Source organism: Hypanus sabinus, chromosome 23 (genome assembly GCF_030144855.1).
Source record: "Hypanus sabinus isolate sHypSab1 chromosome 23, sHypSab1.hap1, whole genome shotgun sequence".
Lineage (NCBI taxonomy): Eukaryota > Metazoa > Chordata > Chondrichthyes > Myliobatiformes > Dasyatidae > Hypanus > Hypanus sabinus.
Genome location: NC_082728.1, coordinates 65,210,027 through 65,233,819, shown reverse-complemented (window position 1 = coordinate 65,233,819; position 23,793 = coordinate 65,210,027). Strand labels below are relative to the sequence as shown.

The 23,793-nt window shown below is 42.6% G+C and overlaps 1 protein-coding gene across 1 annotated transcript in view; it reads left to right on the top strand.

Annotated features, from left to right (window-relative positions):
* The window catches only part of otop2 (otopetrin 2), a 96,413-nt gene that overhangs the window by 46,176 nt on the left and 26,444 nt on the right, over positions 1–23,793 (top strand). The window contains exon 3 of the mRNA XM_059949033.1: positions 3,992–4,050. Coding sequence (XP_059805016.1) covers positions 3,992–4,050 — 59 coding nt within the window. The remainder of the gene's footprint in view (positions 1–3,991; positions 4,051–23,793) is intronic.

The following is a 23,793-nucleotide window of genomic DNA, read 5'->3' as shown; positions in this document are numbered from 1 at the left end:
GGTCTGAGAGCCGCTCGCTGCACTCCTCTCGGACGTAGGATCCGCAGTGTTGCTTTTTTTATTTCCATTCCTTTTCCCCATTCTTGTCCCTCTTTTCAGTTCAAATATTTTTTGAAAAATACTATATTTGATGGGTTAACGGAGCTTAATATGCGTTTTTCCGGAGGAGCTAGTGACTTCAGCTGCCATTCTCAACGATGACATCACCAGAAACCCTCAAACACATTTTCAATCAGAGTCAGCCTGGAAAGGGTCCCAACTGTGTGGGAAAACATTAAGTATGGTCCCAATACCCAAGAAGAGCCAACTGAAAGTCTTGAATGACTACCATCCAGTGGCTCTAGCTTCACACATTAGCCTTAGAGAGGCTGGTTCTGCCTCACCCCCAACCCCTGGTCAGATCAGCCCTCGATTCCCTACAGTTTCTCTACCAGGAGCACATTGGAATTGACGATGCTGTCATCTACCAGCTGAACGGAACCCGCTTTTGGATAAGCAGGGCAGACCTGTGATTTTTTATTTCTCAGGTTCCTTCAATACCATTGCTGAGCACTTGTAATGCTACTGTAACACTGTAATTTCCTTTGGGAGAAATGAAGTCTCTTCCCACCTGCTGACCTGCAAGGCTCCATTCAATGCAGTTTGGCAGGTTGGAGTAGATAGATACTTTATTTCTCCCAAAGGAAATTACAGTGCTACAGTAGCATTAAAAGTGCTCAAAAATACAAATTTACGAATATTAGAAGAGAAGTAAGAAAGAATACAAAATAAGTTACCTCAAACAGTCTAACGGGGGGGGGGGGGGGTCATCACCTCCCCAGTTATAGGTTAACTCATTATAAAGCCTAATGGCTGAAGGAAAGAATGACCTAATATAGCCCTTTTTGGAGCAGTATAGTTGCCTTAGTCTATCACTAAAAATGCTCCTTTGTTCAGTCAAGGTGGCATGCAAAGGGTGAGAAACGTTGTCCAGAACTGCCAGGATTTTCTGTAGGGTCCTTTGTTCTACCACAGCCTCCGGTGAGTCCAATTTGACAGAGCTAGCTTTTCTGATCAGTTTATTGAGCCTGTTGCCATCACCCACGTTGATGCCATTGCCCCAGCACACCACCACATAGAAGGTAGTACTGGCAACACAAAGTTGTAGAACACATGAAGGAGAAGGCCTACATACTCCAAAGGACCTCTCCAAAGTTAAGAAAACTTCCCTGAACATGTTTGATAATCTCTATCCCATCTAGTCCTTTTACAGTACGGGATTCTCAGTCAATATGTGGAAAATTAAAATTACCAACTATAACAATATTTTGTTGTTTGCAATAGTTTGTGATCTCTCTGCAACTTTTTTCCTCTAAATCCTTTGGACTGTTGGGTGGGCTTTAGTATGACTCCATTAACGTGGTCATACCTTTCTTATTTCTCAGTTTTACCCAGAATGCCTCACTAGTTGAATTCTTTAGTCTGTCCTGATGGAGAACTGCATGACATTTTCCCTGACTAGTAACACCACCCCTCCCCTTCTGTCACATCTAAAACAACAGAACCCCGGAATACTGAGCTGCCAGTTCTGGCCCTCCTGCAACCAAGTCTCACTAATAGCTATAACATCATAATTCCAGCTGTTGATTCATGCTCTCAGCTTATCCTCTGATACTTCTTGTACTAAATGCAACACTGAGCGTCATAGGAAGTCATTCCTGCCTGTGGCCATCAAACTTTACAACTCCTCCCTCGGAGTGTCAGACACCCTGAGCCAATAGGCTGGTCCTGGACTTATTTCCATTTGGCATGATTAACTTATTATTTATTTATTTATTTATGGATTTATATTGCTATTATTTCTTCACTATTCTTGGTTGGTGCGGCTGTAATGAAACCCAATTTCCCTCGGGATCAATAAAGTATGTCTGTCTGTCTGTCTGAACTGCTGTGAGTTGTTGTCTTTTCTAATCAATTGGTGAACCTGAGTGAACTATATCTTCTCAGGCTTCCAACATCTCCGACTGAGTGCTGTTCAGGCCCTCTAGTCCTGGCAATATCCTAGTAAATCTTCTCTGCATTCTTTCCAATTAAACTACATCATTCCTATAACAATGTGACCAAAACTCTACACTGTACTCCAAGTGCAGCCTCACCAACTTCCGCATCTGCAACATTATGTGCCAATGCCAGTACTCAGAGCATTGGCTGATGAAGTCAGTATGCTAACTGCCTTTTTCACCACCTTGTCTACCTGTAAAGCTGCTTTCAACTACCCATGCACTCATACTCCTCGGTCCCTCTGTTCCATTATGTCTTAGTGCCCTACCATTTGTAGTAGGTCCAACTCGTTTGACTTTCCAAAATGCATCAGCTCACACCTGTCTGTATCCATAAGATAAAAGATATAGATATAAGAGCAGAAGTAGGCCATTCATCTCATCCATTTTCCACTCCTCAGCCTTCCCTAATTGAATAGGATCCTCTGTGATCTACTTTATCACTATCAACAACGTCTCATAATTTTGCATCATTGCAAATTTACTGATCAAGCTTACACAGACAAAATGCTGAAGGAACTCAGCAGCTCAGACAGCATCTACGGAAATTAATAAACTGTCCGTGTTTTGGGCTGAGACCCTTTTTCAGGACTGAGAAAGAAGGAGGAAGATGCCTGAATTAACAACGTGGAAGGAGGGGAAAGAGGCAGTTTATAGGTGAAGCCAAGTAGATGGGAAAGGTCAAGGACTGAAGATGGAAGAATCTGATAGGAGAGGAGAGTGGACAATAAGAGAAAGGAAAGGAGGAGGGGACCCAGGGGGAAGTATTAGGCAGGTGAGAAGAAGTAAAAGGTCAGACTGGGGAATTGGGGGGGGGGGGGTTCAAATTTGTTCACTGGAAAGCGAAATCAATATTCTTGCCATGAGGTTGGAGGGTACCCAGATAGAATATAAAGTGTTGCTCCTCCACCTTGATGTTGGCCTCATCTTGGTACAAGAGGAGGCCATGGATCAAAATGTCAGAATGGGAATTAAAATATTTGGCTACCGAGGTCCTGCTTGTGACAGATGGTGCAGAAGTGCTCGATGTAGCAGTTCCCCCAATTTATGATGGGTCCTCACCAACATAGAGGAGGCTACATTGGGAGCACTGGACATAGTAAACGACACCAGCAGGTTACAGGTGAAGTGTTGCCTCACCTGAAAGGACTGTCTGGTTCCCTGAATGGAGGAGCTGTACAGGCAGGAGTAGGTAGTACTTAGGCCACTTGCATGGATAAGTGCCTGGAGGGATGAATGGACAGAGAATCACAGAAGGAGTGATCCCTGTGGAAAGTGAGGGTGGGGGTGTGTGGAGGTGAAGACATTTTTAGTGGTGGGATCCCTTTGGAAATACCAGAAGCTGTGGAGGATGTTTTGGATGCAGTTGCTGATGGTAGGTCAGGACAAGAGGTACTCTATTATTATTACAGTGGCAGGAAGGTGAGTGAGCGTGGACATATGGGAAATGAAGGAGATGCGGGTGAGGGCTGCATCAATAGTAGAGAGAGGAAAATCCTGTTCTATAAAGAAGGATGACATCTCTAATGTCCTGGAATGGAAAACAAAGTCCCAGAAGAGGCGAAGAAACTGAGTAAAGGGAATAGCATTTTTGATGAAAGCTGATCAAACTGCTAGATGAGTAGAAGGGTCTGTTTCTGTGTCGTACTTTTCAATAACTCCATGACTCTAGGTTTTGTGCATTTGCATTATCATATAAACAATGAATAAAATGAGTCGCAACACTGACCTCTGCATTCACTGGCCTCCCTTCAACATCCACCCTCTGCTTACGATTGCCAAAACAGGTTTGTCATCCGGATCTGCACTTTACTGTAAAAAAAAGTTTTCCAAAGCCACAGAAAGACAAGGGTCAACCATGACAACTTCTGGCAAAATGTAGCAAGTTGCTCTTTGTGACTCTTGAGATTGACAGGTAGCACGACAGCTCTAATCATTCTTGTTGTTTTCAGACATACTTACTATGGTTTCATGCAAGAGACTGCATCCACATGTACCAAGATGCCACCAGGTAGGTTGAAATGAGCCTTGGATTTAAAGCGTACAAAATATAAACATAATTAGGTCATTTAGCTTGTTCTGTCATTCCATCATGGTTGATTTATTATCACTCTTACAACCCCATTCTCCTGCTTTTCCCCAAAACAATTGACAGCCTTACTAATCAAGAACCTATCAACCTCCTCTTTAAATATACTCAAAGGCTTCAACTCAGCAGCCAATTGTGGCAAGAAATTCCGCTGATTTAGCACCTTCAAGTTAAATAAGTTCTCCCTGATGTCTGTTCTAAAGGGACATCCTTGCATTCTGAGGCTGTGCACTCTGGCTGAGACTCTCTCACTGTAGGAAGCATCCTCTCAGAATACTCTAGGTGTATTCTCACCAATGCCTTATAAAGCCTCAACATTACATCCTTGATTTTATATTCTAGTCCTTTCAAAATGAATGCTAACATTGCATTTGCCCATAAGACGTAGGAGGACAATTAGGGCATTTGGCCCATTGAGTCTGCACCACCATTCATCATGGCTGATTCAATTTTCCTCTCAGCCCCAATCTCCTGTCTTTTCCCTGTGTTCCTTCATGCCATGACCAATCAAGAATCTATCAATCTCTGCCTTAAATATATCGTTCATAAAAACTTGGCTTCTACAGCCACCTGTGGCAAAGAATTTCACAGAATTACCACTCTCTGGCTAAAGAAATTCTTCCACATCTCTAAAAGGATGCCCCTCAATCTGAGGCTGTGTCCTCTGGTCGTAGACTGTCCTACCACAGGAAACATACTCTCTACATCCACTCTATCAAGACCTTTCACCATTCGAAGGCTTTCAATTAGGTCACTCCCTCATCCTTCCATAAGATATAGGAGTGGAATTAGGCCACTTGGCTCATTAAGTCTGCTCCCGCATTTCATCATGCCTGGTCAAAGTTTCCTCTCAGCCCCAGGCTGTTGAGCGTGAACAGTTTAAAAAGGGCAAGGAATCTGCAGAAGTTTTCGATTCGGAACAAGAAGGAAGCGGGGGAGCACCTAAGGATTTCCAGCGGGAAGACATTTTGAGTTCTCAGGTGACGAGAGAGGCCAGACTGCGCAGGTGCGTGACGTCAGCCAGTTGAGTGTGAACGGTTTAAAAAGAAGGCAGCCATATCCAGCGGGCAGCGGAGTGAGAGGCAACAGAGTGAGGGGCAGCAGAGTGAGGGGCAGCGGAGTGAGGGGCAGCGGAGTGAGAGGCAACAGAGTGAGAGGCAACAGAGTGAGGGGCAGCGGAGTGAGGGGCAGCAGAGTGAGAGGCAGCGGAGTGAGAGGCAACAGAGTGAGGGGCAGCAGAGTGAGGGGCAGCGGAGTGAGAGGCAGTGGAGTGAGAGGCAACAGAGTGAGGGGCAGTGGAGTGAGAGGCAGTGGAGTGAGAGGCAGTGGAGTGAGAGGCAGCAGAGTGAGAGGCAGCGGAGTGAGAGGCAGCGGAGTGAGAGGGCTTTGGCTCCACAGGCTTCGGCAGTAACAGGACGAGGTGAGGCAGTTGTTGTTTGCTAAAGGAGGTAGTATGTGTGTGAGACCAGTTTTCTGTGGTCGATGTCAGTTGTGGGAGGTCCTGGAGTGTCCCAGCGTCTCGGACGACAACATCTGCACCCGGTGCATCGAGATGCAGCTCCTGAGGGACCGAGTTAGGGAACTGGAGCTGCATCTTGATGACCTTCATCTGGTCAGGGAAAGTGAGGAGGTGATAGAGAGGAGTTACAGGCAGGTGGTCACTCCGGGGCCGTGGGGGACAGAGAAATGGGTCACAGTCAGGAGAGGGAAGGGGAAGAGTCAGGTACTAGAGAGTACCCCTGTGGCTGTACTCCTTAACAATAAGTACTCCTGTTTGAGTACTGTTGGGGGGGAAGACAGCCTACCTGGGGGAAGCGACAGTGGCCGTGCCTCTGGCACAGAGTCTGGCCCTGTGGCTCTGAAGGGTAGGGAAAGGAAGAGCAAGGCTGTAGTGATAGGGGACTCTATAGATAAGGGTTCAGACAGGCGATTCTGTGGACACAGGAAAGAAACTCGGATGGTGGTTTGCCTCCCAGGTGCCAGGGTCCGGGATGTTTCAGATCGCGTCCAAGATATCCTGTGGTTGGAGGGAGAACAGCCAGAGGTGGTGGTACAGATTGGTACCAATGACATAGGTAGGAAAAGGGAAGAGGTCCTGAAAGAAGACTACAGGGAGTTAGGAAGGAAGTTGAAAAGCAGGACCTCAAAGGTAGTAATCTCGGGATTACTGCCTGTGCCACACAACTGTGAGATTAGGAATAGGATGAGGTGGAGGATAAATGCATGGCTGAGGGATTGGAGCAGGGGTCAAGGATTCAGATTTCTGGATCATTGGGACCTCTTTTGGGGGGAGGGGTGTGACCTGTACAAAAAGGACAGGTTGCACTTGAATCCCAGGGGGACCGATATCTTGGCGGGCAGGTTTGATAGAGCTGTTGGGGAGGGTTTAAACTAGTTTGGCAGTGGGGTGGGAAGCAAAATGTGAGTGCAGGGATTAAGGTAGAAGGACAAGGGCATGATGCTAAGAGTTCTGAGTTGATGAGGAAGGACAGGCAGGGGACAGAACATAATTGTAGCCAGTTAAAGGGGTTGAAATGTGTCTATTTCAATGCTAGGAGTATTAGGAACAAGGAGGATGAACTTAGAGCATGGATTAGTATGTGGAACTACAATGTTGTGGCCGTTACTGAAACTTGGTTGGAGGAAAGGCAGGATTGGATGATGCAGGTCCTGGGGTTCAGGTGTTTTAAAAGGAATAGGATGGGAGGTAGAAAGTTGGGGGAGTGCCATTGCTGGTCAGGGATAGTATCATGGCTATAGAAATGGAGGACACTGCAGAAGGAGTGTCCACAGAGTCAGTCTGGGTGGAAGTCAGAAATAGGAAGGGATCAATCACTGTGCTGGGAGTAGTCTATAGGCCCCCAAGTAGCCCTCGGGACACCGAGCAGATAGGCAGGTAGATTTTAGAATGGAGCAGGAAATACAGGGTAGTAGTTATGGGTGATTTCAACTTCCCTCGTATTGACTGGCACCTCCTGAGTGCAAGGGGGATAGATGGGGCTGAATTTGTCAGGTATGTTGAAGAAGGATTCCTGACACAGTATGTGGACTGGCTGACGAGAGGAGAGGCTATACTGGATCTAGTTCTGGGTAATGAACCTGATCAGGTGATAGACCTCTTGGTGGGGGGGAGCATTTTGGTGAGAGTGACCACAACTCCCTTAGCTTCAGCATAGCTATGGAAAGGGATAAAATCAGACAAAATGGTAAAATGCTTAACTGGGGAAGGGCTAACTTTGAAGGGATGAGGCAGGAACTAGCGAGAGTAAATTGGAAACAGATGTTCAAAGGGGAAAGCACAGAAGTAATGTGGGAGAAGTTTAGGGGCCACTTGAGCTGGGTTCAGAATAGGTTTGTCCCACTGAGGCAAGGAAAAAAGCTAGGAAAATGGAACCGTGGCTGACGAAACATGTGGGGCAACTCATCAAGAGGAAAAAGGAAGCATATGTTAGATATAAGAAGCAGGAAGTAGGAGGGGCTTATGAGAAATATAGGGTAGCCAGGAAGGAGCTAAAGAAAGGACTTAGGAGAGCTCGAAGGGGGCATGAGAAGGTCTTGGCATGTAGGATTAAGGAGAACCCCAAGGCGTTCTATGCGTATGTGAAGAATAGGAGGATGATGAGAACGAAGGTGGGATGGCTAAAGGATAAAGAGGGCAACATGTGCCTGGAGGTGGAGAAGGTTGGGGAGGTCCTAAATGAAACTTTGCTTCAGTATGCAGCAGTGAAAAGGATCTTGATCAGGATGAGGTCGAAGTAAAGCGGGCCTGTGTGCTGGACAATGTAGAGATTAAGGAAGAAAAAGTGCTGGATTTTCTTAAAAACATTAAGATATATAAATCCCCAGGGCCAGATTGATACACCCCAGGTTGTTGTGGGAATTGAGAGAAGAGATCGCAGGAGCATTAGCCATGATCTTTGAATCCTCTTTGGCTGCAGGAGAAGTGCAGGAGGACTGGAGAATGGCAAATGTAGTTCCCTTGTTTAAAAAAAGTAATAGGGAGAAACCTGGGAACTATAGACTGGTGAGTCTTACACCAGTGGTATTCAGACTACTGGAAAGGATTCTTAAGGATAGGATCTATGAGCATTTGGAGAAGTACTGTCTACTCATGGATAGTCAACATGGCTTTGTGAAGGGAAGATCGTGCCTCACGAGCCTGATTGAGTTTTTTTGAAGAGTTAGCTAAAGAACTTGATGAGGGTAGGGCAGTGGATGTGGTCTACATGGACCTAAGCAAAGCATTTTACAAGGTCCCTCATGAGAGACTCATCCAGAAAGTCATGAGGCATGGGATAAGTGGACCCTTGGCTGTTTGGATAAGAAAATTGGCTTAAAGGAAGAAAGCAGAGGGTAGTTGTGGAAGGAAAGTATTCTGCCTGGAGGTCGGTGACTAGTGGAGTGCCGCAGGGATCTGTCCTGGGACCTCTGCTATTTGTGATTTTTATAAATGACCTGGATGTAGAGGCAGAAGGATGGGTGAGTAAGTTTGTGGATGACACAAAGATTGGAGGAGTTGTGGATGGAGCTGTAGGTGGTCGAAGGTTACAAGAGGATATAGACAGGCTGCAGAGTTGGACAGAAAAATGGCAGATGGAGTTCAATCCGGACAAGTGTGAGGTGATGCATTTTGGAAGGACAAACCAGAAGACTGAGTACAGGATTACTGGTCAGTTACTTAAGAGTGTGGATGAACAAAGGGACCTTGGGGTTCAAATCCATACATCCCTCAAGGTCACTGCACAGGTTGATAGGGTAGTTAAGAAAGCCTAAGGGATGCTAGGCTTCATTAACAGGGGGATTGAGTTCAAGAGTAGAGAGGTCATGTTGCAACTCTACAAATCTCTGGTGAGATCGCACTCAGAATATTGTGTTCAATTCTGGTCACCTCATTATAGGAAGGATGTGGAAGCTATGGAGAGGGTGCAGAGGAGATTTACCAGGATGTTGCCTGGATTGGAGAACAAGTCATATGAAGCCAGGTTAGCAGAGCTGGGACTTTTCTCTTTGGAGCATAGAAGAATGAGAGGGGACTTGATAGAGGTCTACAAGATTATGAGAGGCAGAGATAGGGTGGATAGTCAGTACCTGTTTCCCAGGGCACCAATAGCAAACACCAGAGGGCATATGTACAGAATTAAGGGAGGGAAGTTTAGGGGAGACATCAGGGAAGTTTTTTTACACAGAGGGTTGTGAGTGCCTGGAATGACTTGCCAGGGATGGTGGTGGAGGCTAAAACCTTAGGGGTATTTAAGAGCCTCTTGGACAGGCATACGGATGAAAGAAAAATGGAGGGTTATGGGGTAGTGTGGGTTTAGTAATTTTTTTTAAGGATTATATGGGTCGGCACAACATGGAGAGCTGAAGGACCTGTACTATGCTGTAGTGTTCTATGGTCCTCTGGTTTCTGCCTTCTCCCCATCTCCTATCATGCCCTGACAAATCAAGAATTTATCAAACTCTGTTTGAAATATACATAAAGATGGCTTCCGCAAGTGTCTGTGGCAAAGGATACCATTGCTCTCTGGCTGAAGAAATTCCTATTCATCTCTATTCTAAAAGGACACCCCTCTATTCTGAAGCTGTAAGCTCTTGTTTTAGACTCTCACACCATAGGAAACATCCTCCCCCACATCCACTCTATTAAGGCCATTCACCATTTTCAAATAAGGTTATCCCTCATTCTTCTGAATTCCAGTGAATATAGAGTCAGAGCCATCAGAATCTCTTCATATGACAAGCCATTCAATCCTGGAATCATTTTCATGAACCTCCTTTGAACCCTCTCCACTTGCAGCACATCCTTTCTAAGATAAAGGGCACAAAACTGCTCATAATATTCCAAGTGAGGTGTCGCCAGTGCTTTATAAATTTTCAACATTACATCCTTGCTTTTATATTTTAGTGCTCTTGAAATGAACGCTAATGTTGCATTTGCGTTTCTCACCACAGACTCAATCTGCAAATTAACCTTTAGGGAATGCTGTGCAAGGACTCCCAAATCCCTTTGAGCTTTTTTTTTGTATTTTCTCTCCATTTAGAAAATAGTCAACCAGAAAAGGCTCCCTTTATTCCCCTCTTTGCCTCTGGCCTATCAGCCACTACTTTATCCATGCTAGAATCTTCCCTGTAATACCATCGGCTAATAGCTTGTTAAGCAGCCTCATGTGTGCACTTAGTGTGCTTACTGAAAATCCAAACGGCAACGTTAACCAATTGTCCTTTGTCTATCCTGCTTTTTATTTCTTCAAGGAATTCTAACAGATTTGTCGGGCAAGATTTTCCCTTGAGGAAATAGTGCTGACTATAGCCTATTTTATCCTATGTCTCCAAGAACCCTGAGATCTCATCCTTAATAATCAACTCCAATGTATTCCCAACCACTGAGGTCAGACCAAATAGCCTATAATTTCCTTTCTTCTGCCTCTCTCCCTTCTTGAAGAGCGGAGTGACATTTGCAATTTTCCATTCTTCCAGAATCATTCCAGAATTTAGTGGTTCTTGAAAAATCATTACTATCTCTTCAGCCAACTTTTTCAGAACCTTGTACACCATCTGGTCTAGGTGACTTATCTACCTTCAAACCTTTGTTTCCCAAGAACCTACTCAGTGGTAATGGTAATTTCACACACTTCATGGCCTCTGACACCTGGAACTTCCACCAAACTGTTGGTTTCTTCCACAATGAAGACTGATGCAAAATATTTATTCAGTTTGTCTGCTATTTCCTTGTCCCCTATCATTACCTCTACAGATAAATTTCCAGTAGTCGGATATTCAATCTCACCTCTCTTTTACACGTTATGTATCTGAGGAAACTTTTGATAGCCTCTTTAATATCATTGGCTAGCTTACTTTCATATTCCATCTTTACCTTCTTAATGAATTTTTCTTAGTTACTTTCTGTTGGTTTTTAAAAACTTCCCAATCCTCTAACTTCCCGATAATTTTTCTCTCTTTCATTTTTATGCTGGCTTTAGCTTCTCTTGTTAGCCACTGTGGTGTAATTTTTCCTTTAGAATACTTCTGCCTCTTTGGCATGTATATATCCTGTGCCTTTCGAGTTGCTTCCAGAAATTACAGAATTTTGTCATCATCCCTGCCAGTGTTCTTTTCCAATCCTCTCTCAATTCTCTTCAGTCCACTGTAATACTAAACATCTGGCTTTAGCTTCTCCTTCTCAAATTTCAGGATAAATTTGATTATATTATGATCACTTTCCCCTTAGGGTTCTTTTACCTTAAGCTCTCTAATCAATAGGTTTCAATAGGTACATTTAATGTCAGAGAAATGTATACTATATACATCCTGAAATTATTTTTTAAAATCAATTACAGAATCAGAATCAGGTTTATTATCAAAGGCATGTGACATGAAATTTTTTACTTAGCATCAGCAGTTCAATGCAATACATAATCTAGCAGAGAAAAAAATAATAGATAAAATTTTAAAAGTAATAATAATAAATAAACAAGTAAATCAAATACATATATTGAATAGATTCTAAAAAACTTGCAAAAACAGAAATACTATATATTAAAAAACAGAATGGTAGTGTCCAAAGATTCAATGTCCATTCAGGAATCGGATGGCAAAGGGGAAGAAGCTGTTCCTGAGTCACTGCAGGTATGCTTTCAGGCTTCTGTACCTCTCAACTGATGGTAACAGTGAGAAAACGGCATGCCCTGGGTGCTGGAGGTCCTTAATAATGGATGCTGCCTTTCTGAGCCACCACTACCTAAAGATGTCCTGGGAACTTTGTAGGCTAGTACCCAAGATGGAGCTGACTAGATTTACAACCTTCTGCAGCTTCTTTCAGTCCTGCGCAGTAGCCCCATGACAGTGATGCAGCCTGTCAGAATGCTCTCCACAGTTCAACTATAGAAGTTTTTGAGTATATTTGTTGATATGCCAAATCTCTTCATGCTCCTAATAAAGTATAGCTGCTGTCTTGCCTTCTTTATAACTACATTGAAATGTTGGGACAAGGTTAGATCCTCAGAGATCTTGACACCCAGGAACTTGAAGCTGCTCACTCTCTCCACTTCTGATCCTTCTGTGAGGATTGTTATGAGTTCCTTCGTCTTACCCTTCCTGAAGTCCATAATCAACTCTTCCATCTTTTTAACGTCGAGTACCAGGTTGTTGCTATGGCACCACTCCACTAATTGGCAAATCTCACTTGGTAATCCCTCTCATCACCACCTGAGATTCTACCAACAAATTTATAGATGGTATTTGTGTTATACCTAGCCCCACAGTCATGTGTATATAGAAAGTAAAGCAGTGAACTAAACACACATCCCTGAGGTGCAAACAGTGCTGATCATCAGCGAGGAGGAGATGTTATCACCAGCCCACACAGATTGTGATCTTCTGGTTAGGAATTCAAGGATCCAATTGCAGCAGGAGGTACAGAGGCCCAGGTTCTGCAACTTCTCAAACAGGATTGTGGGAATGATGGTATTAAATGCTGAGCTATAATCAATGAACACCATCCTGACGTAGGTGTTTGTGTTGTCCAGATGGTCTAAAGGCATGTGGAGAGCCTGGTTCATTGCACAACACTCAATTCAGAATACCTGATCCCCTTGTCATCTCAAACACAAAGCTGCTCTAAAAACCCATCTTGTAGGCATTTTAGAATTTACCCCTCTTGGAGTCAAGCACCAATCTGATTTTCTAAGACGACCTGTATATTGAAATCCCCCATGGCTATTGTAGCTTTTGGTGTGTGTTTTCTGTGTCTCACTGTGACTTGTAGACCACATCCTTACCACTGTTTGGATGCCTGTATACATCTCTCATCAGTGTCTTTTTACCCTTGTATTTCCTTAGCTCTGTCCACAATGATTCATCACCTTCAGACCCTATATCACCTCCTTTTTTTGTAATTTATTTTTTATTGAAGTTCATCATCAAACATTTCCATAAGATGTATTTCAGACATTGTACATATATATCATACAATCATACATATCACAAATCTCTACAAAGTATTTATCTGAGGTATACACTTAGAGAAAAGAGTGGAAAGAAAAAACAAGCAAAAGGAAAGAACTATGTACAAGTCGGGAGTGATCTTTTTTTAACAACAGATTCATTGATTTGTGAGAATAAAATCAGGCCTATGAGGCATTATGTAGTTAAACCATTTTTCCCAGTATAAATCAAATTGTTCCAGCTTATGATTAACAGATGCTGTTATCTTCTCCATTTTGTAAATGTCCATTGTAATTTTCATCCATGTATTTAAATTTGGGCTCTCCTGTGTTAACCATTTCCCAGTAAGAGTCTTTTTACCAGCCACCAACAGTATATTCATTAAATATCTATCTTTTTTTCAACTATTCTTGAGGTATATATTCAAAATATATGGTCTTACTCTCTAAGGGTATTTCACATTTAAAGATGTCTTGTAGGGCATTGTGTATCCCCCTCCAATAGTTTTTGATAACAGGGCAGTCCAAAAAAAATGATGATGATTTGCATTTAGATTTCCACAATTTCTCCAGCAAACGGGGGGGTTACTATCATCATGGGATTTCTGAGGGGGTGTAATAAAATATCTTATCAAGTTTTTCCATCCAAACTCCCTCCATTTCGGCGAACTGGTACATGCCCATTGATACCTCCATATTATTGTCCATTCTTCCTCAGATATAATTATCCCCCCTTCCTTCTCCCATTTTGTTTTAATGTATGAAGTCGAATGTGTTTTAGGATTTGACAACCCCTTATACATGTTTGAAATGATTCTACTACCATTATCTGAATTAAAGAGCTCTATCAAGCATGTATTTGCCTTGGTTACATTTTTAAGCATCTTATTAACATATTGTCCCATCTGTAAATACCGATAAAAGTCTTGTTTTTCTAATAAGTGTTTCTCCTTAAGCATTTCAAAACTGAACAGTGTTCCTTCTTTCATTATGTTGCAAAGAACTGTTATTCCTTTAGCTGTCCAGTCCTTAAATCTAGCATCTAATTTATTTGGTGTAAAATCCGAGTCATATGCACACCATTTAAGAATTGCAATATCTCCCTCTAGATCATATTCTTTTATAGTAGTTTTCCATATTTTAAGAGTCAATTTCACCCATGTGTTATCAATAGTATTTATGTACCTTTGCAGGTTGTTATCAGCCAAAATTGCTTGTATGGGGATGGGAAGTACCCGCTCCTCAATGTTTTCCCATTGAGCGTCATATGATGGGCTGCACCAACATATCACAGCTCTCAACTGTGCTGCAAAATAATAATCTCTAAGAGAAGATAGGCCCCATTCCCCCCTTTTCCTTTGTTAATTGCAAAGTTTTGAGATGAACTCTAGGCCTTTTACCCTGCCAAATATACCTTGATAGCATCTTGTTCCATTCATTGAATTGATTTTGATTAATCTCTATTGGTAGGGTCTGAAAGAGATAACAGTCTGGGCAGTATATTCATTTTAATAGACTCAATCCTTGAACAGAGACTGAAAAAAGGAATCAGGTTCCATCTTGCCACATCTTCCTTAATTTTTTTATATAAAGGCTGATAATTACATTTTGATAATTTTGCCAAATCTTCTTCTCTTGATGGGCTATAGTAATATGAAAGTAATTGGGTTTTATCTATGTTGATCTTGTATCCTGATAGTTGACCATATTGTTCAAATGATTGCATCAATTTAGGTAAAGAGTATGTTGGTTTCCCTAGATAGATCAAAATGTCATCCCCCTGGAACTTTGGAATATACAGTTTTGTAAAACACTTCAAAAGCTTCTTGAATTTCACTTAGCTTATTTTTTTTTTATCATTTTCGTTCTTGGGTCCCTAATTCTCTGAATTGTATTTTCTGCCATCTTTTTTTGTCAGTTTCCATGCCAGTATTTTCATAGATTTTGATCCACTTTCATAATGTCTCTGTTTCAGGAACATTAAGTTTTTCCTGATTTCTTGCGTAGCCAAATTATTTATTTCATTCCTAATTCTTCTAATTTCCCTTAATGTATCCTGTGTCAAATTCAATTTGTGTTTTTTCTATTGTTCCTTCAACCTAATTTGTAATTCCTCTAATGTTTTATTCCTTATTTTTTTCTTATATGAAGATATCGCTATAATTTTCCCTCGTAAGACCGCCTTCAGAGTATCCCATAAAAAAGGGAGATGAATACTCTCCATTATCATTAAATTCTAAGTAGAGACCAATTTCTTTTTTAATTTGTTCCTTAAAGTAGGGATCATTGAGTAGACTTGAATTTAGTTTCCAAATAGTATTCTTTGGTTGTAGGTTAAAATCAACAGATAAAAATATAGGTGCATGGTCACTTACATCTATTGTCCCAATTCCACAGGTGTTTATTTTGTCTTTGTCTTTTCCAAATGTTATGAAATAGTCTATTCTTGTATATACAGTGTGGGGAGCAGAATAATGTGTAATCCCTTCTGTCGGGGAAAAGATCCCTCCATATATCTATTAAACCAACATCCTCAAAAAGTGTATTAACTTCCTTACATAAAGATTTTGTTTCATAGGTTTTTCTATTGGAAGAGCCCAAGTTTGGTTGTGATTGTAAATTTAAGTCTCCCCCACATATCAGGAGACCTTCTGTTTCTGTTACCATAATATCAGTAATTTTCTGAAAGAAACCAATATCACTTCCCGGGGGTGCATATATATTCAATAGAGTAATTGAATTTCCGTCTATATTCCCCCATACCAGAATATATCGGCCTTCTTTATCTCCCATTTCAAATACTTTTTCAAAGAATTTAGCTTACTTGAGATAAGAATAGCAACTCCTCTCCTGTGTCCTAATTTATGTGAGGAGAAAATCAGATTAGTGAAGCCCATTCACTAGTTTTTTATCCTCATTATCACTTAAATGAGTTTCCTGTAAATATACTACATGGGCATGTTCTTTTTTTCATTTTGGATAAAATTCTCTTACGCTTGATTGGATTTAATAGCCCATTGACATTAAAAGAAATGAATTTTACCTTCTCCTTAGCCATCTGTATTTATCTGTCAATGTATCATTGAAATTAGAATAAAACTTAATCAATCTACTCCCTGAACAAATAAGAACCAAGAAACGCAAATAATAACAAAAATGGCAACGAACGTGTGATTCCAAGGCTGAGGTCTCTAGCAAATGACCCTGCGTTGAGCTAGAGGAAATGTCTAGCTGTGGGGGATAACCCCTCCTACTTGTGAGTTATGGGCCCCCATTGCAGTATTCATAAAAGTCAGTGAACAAATCCGTTATACAGAAAAGATTTCCCTGTGTACTATATATATATACACACACATATATATTACATACATACACATATATGCACACATATATATATTCTCATTTTGGTGGGGAAAAAGGAGTAAGTGAGTGAATAAAGAATAACAACTAAGTAATATAAAATCCACATTATAATAAGTATTTCTCGAGGTAGGTATATCATTGTCACTTTTACTTCTGTTTAGCTTCTCAACATTTTTAAAGTTAGCCAAACCTTCTGAAGGGGGTGAGGACTGTCTTTGGGAAACTCCCGGTCTCTTCCTGATATATTTCTTTCGGCCTCCTCCCATCTCCTGTCTTCTCGATTCTCGCACTATTTCCCAAGCGGAGTGGGATAATTCATCAGCCAGGCTTTCCCTGATTTTGGTCACGCCACTTTGCCTGAACGAGGCCCAACATCCACCTCGCTAGCACGCGGTCGAGTAGGAGAGACGCTCGCTGCATTCCTCTTGGCCGCAGGCTCCGCAGTGTCACTTTTTAAAATTTCCATTCCTTTTCCCCATTCTTGCCCCTCTTTTCAGTTCAAATATTTTTCAAAAAATATTATATTTGATGGGTTAACGGGGCTTAACATGCGTTTTTCCAGAGGAGCTAGTGACTTAAGCTGTATTCTCACTGATGACATCACTGGAAACCATATCACCTCTTTCTAATGAGTTAATTTCATTTTTTTCCCATCAGAGCCACACCATCCCCTCTGCCTTCCTGCCTATCCTTTCAATACAATGTGTTTCCTTGGACATTAAGCTCCAAGGTGTAATTTTCTGTCAGCCATGATTCAGTGATGCCTACAGCATCATACCTGCCAATCTGTAACAGTGCTAGTTACTGCTAGTAACAGTGTAGTTCATCTACATTTTTCCATATGCAGCACACATTCAAATATAATACCTTCAGTCCTGTATTCATCCTTTTCGATTTTAGACCAAAACTCCATAAGACATAGGAGCAGAATTAGGCCATTGAGTCTACTCCACCATTCAATTATGTCTGATCCTTTATTTTTCTCCTCCTCAACCACACTTCCCGGCCTTCTCCCCATAACCTTTGATGCCATGTCCAATCAAGAACCTATCAATCTCTGCCTTAAATACACCCAACGACCAGGCTTACACAGCTGCACATGGCAACAAATTCCACAAATTCACCACCCTTTGGCTAAAGAAATTTCTCTGCATCTCTGTTTTGAAAGGGCACCCCTCTATCCTGAGGCTGTGCCCTCTTGTCCTAGACTCTTCCACCATGGGAAACATCCTTTCCCCACATCTACTCCATCTATGCCTTTCAATATTCGAAAGGTTTCAATGAGATTCCCCCCCATGCTTCTGAATTTTAGTGAGTACAGACCCAGAGCCATCAAATGTTCCTCGTATGATAACCCCTTCATTCCTGGAATCATCCTTGTGAACCTCCTCTGGACCCTCTCCAATGCCAGCACATCTTTTCTAAGATGAGGTGTTCAAAACTGTTTACAATACTCAAGGTGAGGCCTCACCAGTGCCTTATAAGGCCTTAGCATCACATCCCTACTCTTGTATTCTAGACCCCTTGAAACGGATGCTAACATGGCATTTGCCTTCCTCACCACCAACTCGACCTGCAAGTTAACTGTTAGGGTGTTCTGCACAAGGATTCCCAAATCCCTTTGCATCTCTGATCTTTTTCCTCATTTAGAAATAGTCTGTACATTTATTTCTACTACCGAAGTCAATTACCATGCATTTTCCCCATTCTCCGAATATGTCTAAGTTCATCTGCATGCTACCTCTTTCAGACCCCTAGGGTGCAGTTCATCTGGTCCGGTGACTTATGTACCTTTAGGTCTTTTAGCCTTTTGAGCACCTTCTCCCTTGTAATAGTAACTTCTCTTCCTTCACACACTCAACATCAGGCACACTGCTAGTGGCTTCCACAGTGAAGACTGATGCAAAATACTCATTTAATTCATCTGCCATCTCCTTGTCCCTGTTAGTATTTCTCCTGCCTTATTTTCTAGTGGTCCTATGTCTACTCTCATTTTTCTTTTATTTTTAACTTTCTTGAAAAAACTTTTACTATCCACTTTGATATTATTTGCTAGGTTGCTTTCATATTTCATCTTTTCCTTTCTAATGATTTTTTTTGTTGCTCTCTGTAGGTTTTTAAAAACTTCCCAATTGCTTTGTTATATGCCCTTTCTTTTGCTTTTATAATAGTTTTGACTTCCCTTGTCAGCCATGGTTGTATTATTTTACCATTTGAGTATTTCTTCATTTTTGGAATACACATGTCCTGCACCTACCTCATTTTTCCCAGAAACGCACACCATTGCTGCTCTGCTGACATCCCTGCCAACAGTGCTTTACAATTTACTTTGGCCATCTCTTCTCACATACCACTGTAATTTCCCTCACTCCACTGAAATACTGCTGCGTCAGACTTTACTTTCTCCCCATCAAGTTGAGCTCAAATGTTTCAAAGGTACAATTTAATGTCAGAGAAATGTATACAATATACATCCTGAAATGCTTTTTCTTTTAACCATCCACAAAACCAGAGAACTGCCCCAAAGAATGAATGACAGTGAAATATTAGAACCCCAAATTCCCCCCATCAGCTCCCCTCCTGCCCTTCCCCCCACCGGCAAAAAAGCATCAGCACCCACCACCAAGCGCTCAAGCTGAGTAAAGCAACAGTGAAGACACAGACTTGCCATTACCCCAAAGACTACATTGTTTACCCAGCATTCAACATACCACAGGTTCTCGCTCTCCCTAATAAGGGAGAAAGAGGTGTCTTCATTTTCACAGTGAACGGGCAGACATAACAAACAACTCACCGGTTTATGATGTTAAAAGTCTGCCACATTGCTTTTTTCAAGCTCTGTGCCCAAAGATCACAATCACGAGTCTCTGGGCACACAGCCGCAGATAATCCGACTCCCCCGACAACACATGGGTCTCCTGTCGTGACACTGACCCTCAACCCTCCTGTCTCCAGAGCCCCGAGATCCTAGGCTTACAAAGCCGAGCCCTTGGCGCGCCAAACAACAATGGCTAGTAATGAAACTCAGAGTGGGTCGCATTCCCGCAAAGAACTGTAGTCAGCATGTAACTCCAGGTCAGCATCTTCAAAGAACCCTGAAAGGGAAAAGTAAAGATTTTAAAGATGGAAATAGAACTGTTTCCGAAGATGCAAACAAAGGAGTCGCCGTTTAGCGCCATCAACACCTCTCTCTGCCTTCTTCAAATTGTGATCACTGGTACCCAAGGGTTCTTTTACCTTAAGCTCCCTAATCGTCATTACATAACACCCAATCCAGTATAGTTGATCCTCTAGTCGGCTCAGCAACAAACTGCTCTAAAAAGCCATTTATTAGGCATTCAACAAACTCACTCTCTCGAGATCCATTACCAATCTAATTTTCCCAATCAACCTGCATGTTAAAATCTCCCATGACTACCATACATTGCCCTTTTGACCAGCCTTTTCCATTTCCTGTTGTAATCTGAGGTCCACCTCCCAGCCACTGTTGGGAGCCCTGTGTATAACTGCCATCAGCATCCTTTTACCCTTGCACTTGACTCAACCCACAAGGATTCAACATCTTCTGATCCTATGTCACATCTTTTTATTGACTTGATGCCATTCCTTACCAGTAGAGCCACACCACCCCCTCTGCCTACCTTCCTGTCCCTCTGATATAACGTGTAACCTTGGACATTCAGCTCCCAACTACAACCATCCTTCAGCCACGATTCAGTGATGGTCACAACATCATAGCTGGCAATCCATAATAGTGCAACAAGATCATTCACCTTATTTCTTATACTACATGCATTTAGATACAACACCTTGACTACTGTATTCGCTATCCTTCCTGATTCTGCATCCCCAATGATTTGATACTCAGCCTGTCGGCTGCAACTAAGACCCATCACCCGCCTGCCCTTCCTGACAGTCTGACTGCACGCTATCTTTACATTTTTACCATCCATCCTATCCTGAGTCGCTTCAATCCGGTTCTCACCCACCTGCCAAATTAGTTTAAACCCTCCCCAAGAGCTCTAAGAGACCTGCCCGCGAGAATATTGGTCCCCCTCGGGTTCAGGTGCAACCGGTTAGTTTTGAAGGTCAGACTTCCCCCAGAAGAGATCCCAGTGATCCAAGAACCTGAAGCCCTGTGCCCTGCACCAGCTTCTCAGCCACGCATTTAACTGCCAAATCATCCTGTTTCTACCCTCACTGGCACACGACACAGGCAGCAATCCTGAAATTACTACCCAGGAGACCCTTGCTTCTGAGCTTTCTATCTAGCTCTCTAAATTCTCTTTTCAGGACCTCATTATTTTTATTCCTATATCATTGGTACCAAAATGAACCAAGACACCTGGCTGCTCCCCCTCATTCTCTAATGTGTTGTAGATACCATCTGAGAAATCCCTGACCCTGGCACCTGGTTGGCAACATACCATCCGGGTGTCCTGTTCATGTCCACAGAATCTCCTGTCTGTTCCCCCCACTATTGAGTCCTCTCTCACTACCCCTCCCTTCTTCTCACTCTTTCCCTTCTGCATCACAGATCCATGCTCAGTGCCTGTAACCCGGTCACTGTGGCATTCTCCCAGGAGGTCATCCCCACAAAATTATCCAAAGCAGTATACTTGTTTTTGAGGGGAATGGCCACGGGGTGCTCTGCTCTAACTACCTATTTCCACTTCTCCTGACAGTGACCCAGCTACTCGTCTCCTGCAACTTCAGGGTAACTACTTCACTGTAACTTTGATCAATTATCTCCTCACTCTCCTGTACAAGCCGAAGGTCGTCTAGCTGCTGCTCCAGATCCCTAACCCAGTCTTCAAGGGACTGCAGCCAGACGCACTTCCCCAGGAAGGTCTGCCTTTGTCTGCCTTTTCACATTGCAACTCATCCTGTCGACTGCAATTTGGCCCTATCAACATCCTTTTCTCACTACATATTGCCTCTGATTGTAAACTAGCTACCTCATCTTCAGCACTATCACTCTGGTACCCATCCCTCTGCCAAATTAGTTTAAACCCTCCTGAACAACTCTGGTCAGCCTGCTTGTAAAGAATTTGGACCCCCTCTGCTTCAGGTGTAACCTGTCCCTTTTGTACAGGTAGTACCTATCCCAAAAAAGATACCAATGATCCATATAGCTGAAGCTCTGCCCCCAGCACCAGTTCCTCAGCCACACATTCACCTGCCAAATCATCCAATTCTTACCCTCCTGGCACAGGCTGCAATCCTGAGATTGCTACCCCAGAGCTCTTTTTTCTCAGCTTTCTATCTAGCTGAGAAAATTTTTCTTCAGGACCTCCTCCCCTTCGCTACCTATATCATTGTTGCCAATATGCACCAAGACTTCTGGCTGCTCACCCTCTCCCTTGAGAATGCTATGGACCTGATCAGAGACATCCCTGATCCTAGCACACCATCCATGTGTCTCTATTGTGCCCACAGAACCTCTTCTCTGTTCCTCTGACTAGAGAATCTCCCATCAACACTGCAGTTCTCTTCATCTCTCAGCTTTTCTGAGCCACGGCACCAGCCTCAGTACCAGAGACCCAATCACTGTGGCTCCCTTTTGGTAGGTTGCCCTCTCAACAGTATCTAAAGTTGTATACTTATCATTGAGGGTAATTGCCACAGGCTGTGCATTTCTATTCCTCCTCCTGACAGTGACCCAGTTACCTGTCTCCTGCAATCTAGATATACCACCTCCTCAGTCTCCCATACGAGTCAAAGGTCATCAAGCTACAGGTTTAGTTCCTCAATACATTCTCTCAGGAATTGCAACTCAGTGACCCAACCCAGACTTCCCAAATCCTACACTCAGTACCAAATATTGCCCCAGAGGGATTCTCACTAAACTACTATGCCCTAACAAATGAGGAATGAACAAATAAGAACAGCGACAGAAACTTACCAAATACTCAAGCTTGATCTCATCTAAGTCTGATAAGCCAAAGCCACTCTAAACGTTGGCCACTCTGCTTGCACTTTTGCTATTTTTATTGGCTCTTTCTAATGAATCGCTGTGCTGATTGATCACTCATCAACTCAGAGAAATTGATGTGAAGCTCTGCCTTTAAAATCTGGATCACCTTCCTGATTGAATGTGAGCTCTCTCTGTGCACTCCCTGATGTTGATTGTCCAAGTTACCTTCTTTACTACCAACACAACCTATAGGGAATCCTGCCTAAGGACTACCAAGTCATTTTGCATCTCTGATTTCTAAATGTTCTCCCCATTTTGAAAATAGTCTATGTCTTTATTCCTTCTCCCAAAATTTATGAACATATACTTTTCTACACTGAACTCCAGTGCCACTTCTTTGCCTATTCTCCTAACCTTGTCTCCCTCAATTCCACCTGCCCCTTTTCCTATCTTTCTATCATCCACAAACTTGACCATAAAGCCATCATCTATCATCCAAATCATTGATATATAATGTGAAAAGAAGCAGTCCCAGCACTAAGCACTAGTAGCCAACCAGAAAAGGCCCCCTTTATTCCCACTCTTTGCCCACTGCTCATCAGCCAATCTTCTATCCATGCTTGGAAAAGGACATTGACAGCAGAGCAGCAATGGTTGGAAGGCATAGGATATATACATCTCAAAGAGGAAGAAGTATTCTCAAGGCAGGATTACACAAGCTTGTGGATGATATGTAGATAGATGGAGGGGTAGGCAGTTTTGAGGATGTAGAGAGTCTACAGAAGGTCCTAGAAAGATTTAGGAGAAAGGGGAAGTAAGTGGCAGATGGAACACAGTGTCAGGAAGTGCATAGTCGTACACCTTGGTCGAAGAAATAAAAGTATAGACTGTTTTCTAAATGGAGAGAAAATTCAAAAATCTTAGGTACAAAGCATCTTGGGACTCCCTAAAGGTTAATATGCAGGTGAGTGGGTGTTCAGGAAAGCAAATACAATGTTAGCATTTATTTCAAAAGGAGTAGAATATAAAAGCAAGGATGCAATGTTGAGGCAATTTTATGCACTGGTGAGGTCTCACTTGGAGTTCTCTGAGCAGTTTTGACCCGTTATCTGAGAAAGGATGTATTGACATGGGAGAGGGTTCAAAGGAGGTTCATGAAAATGATTCCGGGTTTGACAGGCTTGTTTTTGAGGAGCATTTTATGGCTCTGTGCCTTCACCCACTGGAAGTCAGAAGCATGAAGGGACACCTCATTGAAACCTATCAAATGCTGAAAGGTCTTGATAGAATGGCTGTAGAGAGGATGTTTCCTTGGTGGTGGAGTCTAAGACTAAAGGACACAGCCTCAGAATAGAGGGGTGGACTTTCAGAACGGAGATGAAGAGGGATTTTTTTAGCCAGAGAGTAGTGAATCCATGGAATTCATTGCCACAGGCAGCTGTG